This window comes from Calliphora vicina, chromosome 2 (assembly GCF_958450345.1).
Source record: "Calliphora vicina chromosome 2, idCalVici1.1, whole genome shotgun sequence".
Classification (NCBI taxonomy): domain Eukaryota; kingdom Metazoa; phylum Arthropoda; class Insecta; order Diptera; family Calliphoridae; genus Calliphora; species Calliphora vicina.
Genome location: NC_088781.1, coordinates 139,308,095 through 139,318,448, shown reverse-complemented (window position 1 = coordinate 139,318,448; position 10,354 = coordinate 139,308,095). Strand labels below are relative to the sequence as shown.

The 10,354-nt window shown below is 31.9% G+C and overlaps 1 protein-coding gene across 1 annotated transcript; it reads right to left on the bottom strand.

Annotated features, from left to right (window-relative positions):
- Positions 1 to 717: 717 nt before the first annotated feature.
- LOC135950906 (uncharacterized) lies at positions 718 to 5,997 on the bottom strand. The gene has a single exon (XM_065500430.1). The coding sequence runs from the start codon at positions 5,995 to 5,997 to the stop codon at positions 718 to 720; it is 5,280 nt and encodes a 1,759-aa protein (XP_065356502.1).
- Between the last annotated feature and the right edge of the window lie 4,357 nt (positions 5,998 to 10,354).

The following is a 10,354-nucleotide window of genomic DNA, read 5'->3' as shown; positions in this document are numbered from 1 at the left end:
ACAATTCAGGTAAAAAATTCAATTAGTAAATTATAAATACAAAAAATATAATTTTTTATTTATGATTTTTTTATAAAATCATTGGATTTTATACATTCCGGCCACCAGGTGCAGGAGGTTGTGGTTGAACACAAAGAACCTGTGCTAAGGAACGAATGGCTTCGGAAATGATGCGTTGGTCTGGAACTGCTGAAGAAGCTGATTGGTGCTGGCGGTCAGTTGATGTTTGTCTTGGATGATGACGTTGATTTGATGGTGCTGAACGTGTTGACCTTGCTGATTCTCTACGCTTTGGGGGCTTTTTGTCGAGACGACTTCGAATGCCTGGATGGAGCAAAGTGTGGTGACAGTTGCCACATTTTCTGCATGTATCCCTTGATGGACAGGATCGTAGTTCATGGCTCCTTGCTAAGCAGTTAAGGCAATATTTATACTTGCTGACTACCCGGTTTCTAGTCCGTACATCCATGTCTAAGAAACGCCGGCAAAACCTGATGGAGTGGAAGCGTTTACACAATCGGCACTGGTACACGTCAGGGTCACGTGTTCGCTCCTGATGCCTTCGGTGGTTATATATTGGCCTGTAAATAAAGACGAAATAGAAAAAGAAAGACAAAATCGAAAGGGTTGGATTAGAAAAGGGTTTTTATGAGGGTGAATCATTGCTATAAATTTTCTTAAGAGATAAAACAAATATGAGAAAAGAGTAAATAGAGTTCAAGATAATTGATCATTAACAAGAGGTAAATAGCAAAGCTTAACAATTGGTCGTTTTATTAAACCTGTTGCTGTTCTAACATCCGCTACACGAACGTTATCATCTGAACCAATGTGAGTTGTTTCGATTCTGCCCAATCTCCATTCGGATGGAGGTAACAAATCATCCATGATGACTACGAGATCACCTGATTTCAAATTTGTTGAGACATTTTTCCATTTATATCTTTTGTGGAGCGACTTCAAATAATCTTCTTTCCATCTAATAGCCATCTGTTGATGGATCGCTTTAAGTCTTTCCCAACGATTAATGAGTCCAATTTTGTGTTCATAGTTTTCAGGGAAACTCATAATGGGTGCGCCTCTTAAAAAGTGTCCTGGAGTTAGGGCTTTAAAGTCTGCTGGGTCGTCTGACATGGCCGAAATGGGACGTGAATTTAAGATTCCTTCTATTTGAGTTAAAATAGTAGAGAATTCTTCGAAATTGAATTTGTGAGAACCGGCAACTCGTTTTAAATGAAACTTAAAACTTTTTACGGCGGCTTCCCATAAACCACCCATATGAGGAGCGTGAGGAGGAATAAATATCCATTCGAGACCATGTGTAACATATTTTTCTGCAATATCTGTTGAGGTAGATTTTATAAAGGAATCAAATTCACGTTTCAGTTGTCGACTGGCTCCAACGAAATTACGACCATTGTCAGAATATATCCTGAAAGGGAGTCCCCGCCTCCCAACGAAACGAGAAAATGCTGCACGAAAAGCTGCTGTTGACAAGTTTGAACATACTTCCAGATGAATTGCCTTTGTGCTAAAGCACACAAATACGCACACATAGCCTTTTATTATAGGTGCGTTTCTAAGAGTTGAGCCTTTTAATTCAAATGGGCCGGCGAAGTCTATGCCAGTTATTTGAAATGGAGCTGAGAGTTTGCATCTGTCGGGTGGTAAGGGTGACATTATTTGAGTACATGGCTTTTGTTTATATATTATACATGTCTTACAATGACGTATTATCTTTTTAATACGAGGCTTTAGTCGGGATATATAAAATTCTGTTTGGACCATTCTAGATATTTGATTATATTCAGCATGAGCTAGAAACAAATGCAAATGTTCCAAGTAAAGTTGACAAAATAGAGAATTACCTGGCAATATTATTGGGCAGCGTTCGTTATATGGTAGTGATGCATTTACAAGACGTCCGTTTGCTCGCAGAATATTATCTGTGTCCAAAATTGGGTTAAGCGATTTTAATGAGCTTCGGTTAGAGATTGGCAGAGAATTTGAGATATCTTTAAATTCTGCCTGATAGTGAGATTTCTGAGCTAACGCTATTAGTCGCAGTTTTACGAAGTTAACCTCCTTTTGAGTAAGACATTTCTGTGTATGAGTAAACTGAGATCTAAATTTTGTAATGCTGTTATGATAAAACCGAAATACGTAAGATAACACTCTTAGAGCTTTGTGGTATGATGAGAATCTATTTAAAATATCAGTTTCATTAATAGATGTTTGTAAACATTGGACTTTTTGTTCAATTTTTTGGGTCTGCAATTGATTGTTTTTTGGCCATTCCGATTGTGGTTTTGATAGCCAAGGTGGTCCTTGCCACCATAGCATATTGTTCGAAAGTTCTTGGGGTTTACATCCACGAGTACCGAGATCTGCAGGATTATCATGAGTGCGAACATGACCCCAGGTTGCATTGGGTAGAGCGTTATGAATTTGTGCTGTTCGATTAGCCACATATGTTTCCCATGTCCAGGGAGGTTTAGAAAGCCATCCAATGACAATTGATGAGTCTGTCCACAGGTAGATTTCACATTGAGGTAATTTTAAGGAGTCTATGACATATTTAGCTAATGTAGCTAAGAGTACAGCACCACAGAGTTCTAATCTAGGTAAACAAACTGGCTGTAGAGGAGCTACTTTGCTTTTTGCTATTATAAGGTTAGAGAATACGACTTGAGATTTACTTTGACAACGTAGGTAAACTGTTGCACAATATGCTCCTTTGGAAGCATCTGAGAAGCCGTGAATCTGAATGTTATCCTTGGGGTAGTATTGGAGCCATCTTGGCATTTTTATCTTGTCAATGTGAGAGAGATCTGTAAGCAGTTTATTCCACTTATCTAAAATTTCGGAGCTGACTTTATCGTCCCACTGCTTACCTTCTAGCCATAATTGCTGCATTAGCATTTTAGCTCTAACAACAATAGGAGTTATCCAACCTGCAGGATCGAAAATTGAGGCTATACCTGACAACATTTTACGCTTAGTGATACTTTCGGCTTGGGGAATTGGTGAGAATGAGTAGGTAAATTCATCAGTTAGAGCATTCCATTTTATTCCTAGAGTTTTTGTAGCGCTTGTTTCGTGAAATCGTAATAAATTGGAGTCATAGAGATCTTCAGTTGGTATTTGAGCCAGTAATTGGGTATCATTTGCGGTGATTTTCTTTAGAATAAATCCAGCGGACTTAAGAGTGTCCAGGATCTGAGACTGTGAATCTTTTGCTTCTTCAACTGTGTGCCCACCAGACAATATGTCGTCTACATATGTCTCTTGGCGTAAAATTTGAGCAGCTTTAGGGTATTTTTCTTGACAGTCATCAGCAAGTTGGTGCAGAGTGCGTATTGCGAGAAAGGGTGCACAGTTGACACCAAATGTAACGGTCTTGAGTTGATAATCTTTAATTGGGCTAGTGGGATTTTGTTGATATATTATCCGCTGAAGAGGTCTATCGTCTGGGTGAACTAAAATTTGACGATACATTTTTTGTATGTCGCCGCTAAAGACATATTTGTATATTCGCCAGTTGAGAATTACAGTTATCAATTCAGTTTGCAATGTGGGACCAGTGTATAATATGTCATTAAGTGAAAAACCTGATTTTGTGCTTCGAGATGCATTAAACACTACTCTTACTTTAGTGGTTTTGTGTTCAGGGCGAACTACTGCGTGATGGGGAAGATAAAATGAGAAATATTTGCCATCTGATACAATTTCACGATAGGAAACTGGTTCCATGTGATTAAGAGTTAAATATTCTTCAAGTACATTATAATATTCGTTTTGTAGTTCTGGAGTTTTAGACAAAGATTGGTTTATACGTGAATATTGGACTAGAGCTAAAATTCGTGAAGGGCCGAGAAATTTTGAATGGGGAAATTCCTTTTTTAACGGAAGTCTTACAACATACCTTCCATCAGAGTCTCTAGTTGTCGTTTGCTTATAAAATGTTTCGCAATATTGATCTTCTTCTGAAATAACTGGCTTAAGGGGCAACTCTTCTTGTTCCCAAAATTGTCTCAATGTATTATTTAGAGCAGAGTTTTCAGAAGGAGTGACAGTTGTGGTAAACGTTTGTACAGTGTTAGTCTCAATTGGACCGCTTAAAACCCAGCCAAATATCGTATTATAAGCCGATGCTTGTCCACAGATATTTTTTTTAATACCTTCAATGTTAATGAAGTGTTCTGAGTCATTTCCGATAATTAGATCGATTTGAGAAGAGCAGTTGAAATTGGGATCTGCTAGATCGAGACTAGAGAGTTGAGAAGAATTAGGAAGGTCAAAAGAAATTGCGGGAATTCTTTTGGTCAGTTTTGGTAGTACGATCGCATTCAACGTGAATTTTAAATTGCAACGTTTAGCAAATAAAGTAATATTACATTCTTTATTTGCTGATTGAACTTGACCTCCGATTCCAACAACTTCTACTTGAGCTTTCTGATAGGGTAATTTGAGGAGAGATCTAATTCTTTCAGATATGAATGTTCTTTGGGAACCTGGGTCTATTAGTGCTCTGACTGTGAACAATTCCCCAATGTGTTCTATTTGTACTAGAGCTGTACGAAGTAAAATGTTGACGTTATTAGATGAGAAATTAGCTTGAACTTGACAATTTGCCGATGTTGAGGGAGTGTCATCGCTATGTTCAATTTTCTGGTTGTTAGGAGAATTGTTACTTTTGTTTGATAAGTTTCTTGTATCTTTACTGTTTTCATTATTTTGTGTGTATTTGGGCGAGTTTGGAGATTTTTGTAAATGAAGTAGAGTATGGTGGTCAGATTTGCAAATAAAACAAGTATTTTTGCTTGAACATTTAGATTTTGTATGACCTGAGGCGAGACAATTGTTGCAAATCTTATTTTGAAAAACGAAATCAATTCTTTGTTGCACTGTGTATTTTCTGAATTTTCCACAAGATCTCAAGTGATGGTCTCCATTGCAGAGTTTGCATGACTGATTAAGTTTTTCTTGAGAAGAATATGACTGTATTTTAGAATGAGAAAAGGTTGGGAGACTGAATCGTTCTTTTGTGGTTTTTATGGATGATATCCTCTCAACCACTTCGAATCTGTTTACGAGGAATTCATCCATTTGCGACCATGTTGGCATTTCACGTTGAGATTTGAAAGATTGTTCCCAGAGGGCTAGAGTGTCGTCGGGCAATTTAGTTGAGACTAAATAAATGAGGATTGGGTCCCATCCTTCTACTTTCACGTTAAGTGCTTTTAGGGAAGTTAAACAATCAGTGACTGTCGAATGAATTTTTTGGATAGATTCGCTGTTTTCTGAAGTTGCGACAGGGATATTAAAGAGAACTTTTAGTTTATTGTCTACTAAAACGCGCTTATTGTCATATCGGGACTTTAGTGCATTCCATGCATGATCAAAATTTTCATCGCATAATGTGTATCGTTTGACAATTGCTCCAGCGCTACCACTTGTTTTTACTCTCAAGTAAAATAGCTTTTGGGCCTTTGGAATTTCATTATTCTCAATACATGCGGTAGTGAAAAGATCACGGAAAGAGGGCCATTCTTCGTAGCTACCTGTAAAAGTGTCTATTTCACAAGGAGGGAGCTTAATGAATGATGTTCTTGTTCCTATGGGATTTGTTTGAGGTAGACTACTAGATCGAGCCCTTGAAGTTTGAACTTCACATGCTCTTGAGAGCTTCAGTAGATCCATAATGTGTGATCTACATGTGTAAAATGTATCAGAGCAAGCATTGAAGTTTATCTTAGCGTTTTCTTTGTATTCTTTATTATTCTCAGATCTTGGGCAAATCATTAGAGATTCGTATGAATTTTGCAATTTTAGCCATCTTTTATCAAGATCTTCCAATTTTGTTTCTAATACAGAATCAGTTTGATCTTCCAAATCAGATTTGCCGAAAATATTGCAAAACGCAAGTATATGGTCGCAATCAAAGAGAAACTTTTCATGCTTTACATTGGTATCGTTTTCCTGAGAAAGACTCATTTTGAGACTGTGTTTTAGATAGATGAATGAATTTAATTGCTTTGGGTAGCAAGAGGATTAATTTTGAAGAATATTATACTGCTATTGTGTAGAGATGCACTTTAAATTGACAAATAGTAAAAGTTTGAAAATGTGAATGTAGTTCACTATAGCGAATGCTATTAGAGAGCTTTTACTAAAAGCAATTTTAGAGAAGGAGAAAGTTGTGCAGTAGATTCAAGTTTAATCTAAATACTAGATCAGAGCTTAAATTTTCTAGTAAATCTTTGTTAAGATATGGTTAGCAGAAGTAATTTATTTAATATCACAAATGATATTAAAATTTCGCAAGAAATTGAACAAAACACAGCTTTCTTTCAATAAAAACGATTAGCCAGAGATATTTAGAAATTGTGATTTTTTATTTTAGAGTTTAAAAATTTCAAATTTATGAAGTTATGTATGTTATTAGGCTTGAGCTTTTTAGCTATTAGAGAAATCAATTTTATGATACGAGTAAATTGTAATCAAATATATAAAGCTGCAGCCACAGATTCAAGTTTTGTTTTGACAGTCTTTTGAACAAAAACAGTCTTTTACATATACTGTTTGTGAAAATTTACAAAAAATTTAAAGCTGTGACATAGGCTGCACGCAACTTGAAAACAATTTTAGTACAAATTGTGAAAAAAAATAATCAGATGTTTTCTTGATTGTAAATTGACACCAACTTGAAAGAAAAATTGAAAGCAAGTCGTTTCAATTCTTAAAAGTGTGAGTGAATAGTAAAAATTTGAGTGTATTAAAAATCTTGAAAGGTATAACTTGATCGTGTAACTCCAAGTAAGAATTATTGGTACGAATTATTAGTAATTGTTAAAAAAAACGTTCATTTAGCCGAAAAACTTGCATACAATTTAAAAATATAGAATTTAGATAGAAAAATTTCAAAACTATATGAAATATAAATGTTCGCTGGGATTAATTGTTTATATACTTGTCTTATGACAATTTCGCAATAAAATAAACATAAAAAAAATTTTTTTAAAAGAATCACGGTGGAAAAAATAAAATGAGATGTTTTCAAATGAGATATGAGAAAAAAATCGTATTGGAATAAAAATTTATTTTATGTATTACCTTAATGATGATTTTTCTTTATGTTGCTTTAATTTAAATTTATTTTTGTTGTTTATTTTGTTTGTTTGTTATAACGTTTGCGAATTTGTTTTTTATCAACGTTTGCGAATTATTTTTTTTGTTAACGTTTGCTTTTAGTTGTTTTTTATTAACGTTTGTTTTTAACGTTTGCGATTTAGTTTGTTTTGTGTTAAGCGGTTATTTTGTTTTACTCGTTTGTTTTGATTTACACATTTGTTTTAACACTTTAGATATTCACCACACTTTATTCTCTTATTCTTATTTTTTTTTTGCAGATTTTTTCTTTTTGGTTTCGTTTTCTCTTTAGTAAATTTACAAATTTGTGTTGTTTCTTTTTCGAATTCTTTATTTATTATTTTGTAGTTGCTTTTTATTTTACTTATTACTTTTTTGTTTAAGAAAACTTTTAACAATTTTTCTTATAAGAATATCAAATTTTTATTTTGGTTTTGCTTTAACTTGTTCTTAAGTAGTTATGTGTGTATATATATGTATATTCATATACATATATGTAGATATGTATATATTTGCAATCACGGTGAAGAGCGAGACGGCTATATGAGTTGCAAATTTTTTTAAAGATAAACTGCCAATTTTCTTTAAAAATACATATGTACATATATATGTAAATATGTATTGTTCTTTTTTTTGTAAATAAAAACGGTAAATTTTATTTTTTTTTTTTATTAGTTTGCAAAAATTATGTACCTATTGTAATTTTACTTATTTTAACGGAATTTTTTATGTAAATTTGGAAATTTATGATTTTGTAAGAATATTAAGTTTTATGGCACTTTTTTTTGGCAAATTTCAAGATTTTGTTTGATAAATTAACGGTTTTAATTATAACGGCACTTTTTGGTAATTTTTTTTTTGATTTTGTTGGATATTTTAGCTTTTTAAATGCACGTTTTCGTTTTTGTAATTTTTAGATTTTTTTTGTTTGATATTTTAACGGTTTTAATTATAACGGCACTTTTTGGTAAATTTATTATATTTTTTTGATTTCTTGTATTTTTTAACTTTTTAAAGGCACGTTTTTGTTTTTGTAATTTTTAGATTTTGTTTGAAATTTTAACTTTTTTGGTATTTAAGACACTTTTTGTAATTTTGATATTTAACGGTTTTTTATAGAATGTTTGAGTTTTAATTTTACCGACACTTTTTGCACAATGTTTGGCACTTTTAACAACAAATTTAGATTTTTTGTATAGGTATGTATATATGTATGTACTTATATTTTAGCTAACGGATTTTACTTTTGTAGTTTTAAACTTTTTCTTTTGCTTAGATTTTTTTCATTAGTTTTATTTACACTTTTTATATGTATTTTTTACTTTTATTTATTAATTTTAACTAAAAATTACGGTTTGCTATTATTTTTTGATATTTTTATATAGATTTTCTTGATCTTTTGATTTTACCGTCGCGCTCGCGTGTTTTCTTTTAGGATTTCTTTAAACAAACTAATTCTTAGTTTTATATATGTATGTATGTATCAATGTATAAATTTTTACATTTCTTATTTACCTCATTCTTTTGTGGTGAAACAGCAATTACGAACAATGATGTAAACTGGAACTTTCTTTTTCAGCGAAAAAGGACCATGAAGAAATTTGGTGTATCTTTCTGGCGATTATTGAGGATATGTTAGGGATTAAAGTGGTGGACTGTATTGTAGATCGAGATTATGTAGACCTTTGGGAAACACCAATTTCTCATAAAGTATATTTTTCTCAACGCATTGGGAAAAATATACGAGGGTTGGTTGAATGCAATTAGAAATAGGGTTAGATAATTAGTGGATTTAGTATATAAAAAATGTGTGGATGTATGAATGTGAGTGTGTGTGTTTGTGGATGAGCTCACCTTGTGTTTGTGTGTGTGTGTATGAATGTGTGTGGTTATAAATAAATAGATTTTATAATAATTCTTTTCAATTTTATATTACAAAAGTTTATTTAGGGTTTATATTTAATTAAATATAAGTTTTAATTAGATATAAGGTTTTAAATAAATGTAAGTTTTAATTAAATGTAAGTTTTAATTAAATTATTTAGATATAAGTTTTATTCAATTGAAATTAGTTTTAAGTTTTAGATTTCTTTTAGAATTGATGTTATCAATCTTAAGGTTGCAAAAGAAGTGATTTTACAATTTTTATGAGGATAGCAATTAGGTTTAGTTTCTTCATTTTTTAGTACTATTCTTTTTATGTTCGAAAATTAATAATTCACAATAGAAACTCGTTACAATTATTTAGTTACTCGTTACAATTATTAAGTTATTCGTTATAATTATGATAATAATTCATTTAGTGTACAATTCAGGTAAAAAATTCAATTAGTAAATTATAAATACAAAAAATATAATTTTTTATTTATGATTTTTTTATAAAATCATTGGATTTTATACAGCACTCTTACTTGTTTTAGTATCAATTTTTAGTATAGAAACGGTTTTTAGTATAAAGAACAATTTTTAGTATAACGAAAGACTTTTAGTTAACAACGATTCACATTGAAATAATTACCATAATTGCCAATTATTTATTTAATTACACAATAATTGTTATTTTCGATCCCACATTATATGCTTCCATTGCACAATTAATTCCAGATAATATTGCTAAAGCAGCAGAACTTGGCCAATTTGTTTATCAACCAGACAATATTCATAAAAGAATCTTACTGTTATTAAGAATTGTTGTATATCGTTTAAGACTTTCCCTGATAAGATATATGAAATACTTTCTCCTCTCTCCTCAATATTATTAATTAATGTCATTTATCAAAAACAATAACAATAATTAATAAAATAGATTAAAAAGGTAAAATAATAGACAATTATAGCACTTGCCATTTTATTTGATGAAGAAAAACCCCAGAAATTTATGAAAATCATGGAACTTTCTTAGCATGTACTTCACAAGTAAACAAAAAGAAAAGTGTGTCCACAAGTATCAAGCTAATGAGTTTTTAATCTCGATATGTCGACAGTGACCCACTACTTTTACTTAACACGATTGCCTATAATAGATAAGATATTAGCTGTTTTAAACCCTACACTTGTTAAAATTTCCAATTCATTCATTTATTTTAAAATCCTCCAACATTTATATGTTATTATCATGCTTTCGAACTGATTATTCTATCTATTGCCAAATCTGCACAAATTGTGCTATATAATGTTGTTAACAATTGGCAAAATGTATCAG

Bases quoted from the DNA above. Each gene is read 5' to 3' on its own strand.
- LOC135950906 (XM_065500430.1), bottom strand. From the start codon at position 5,997: ATGAGTCTTTCTCAGGAAAACGATACCAATGTAAAGCATGAAAAGTTT.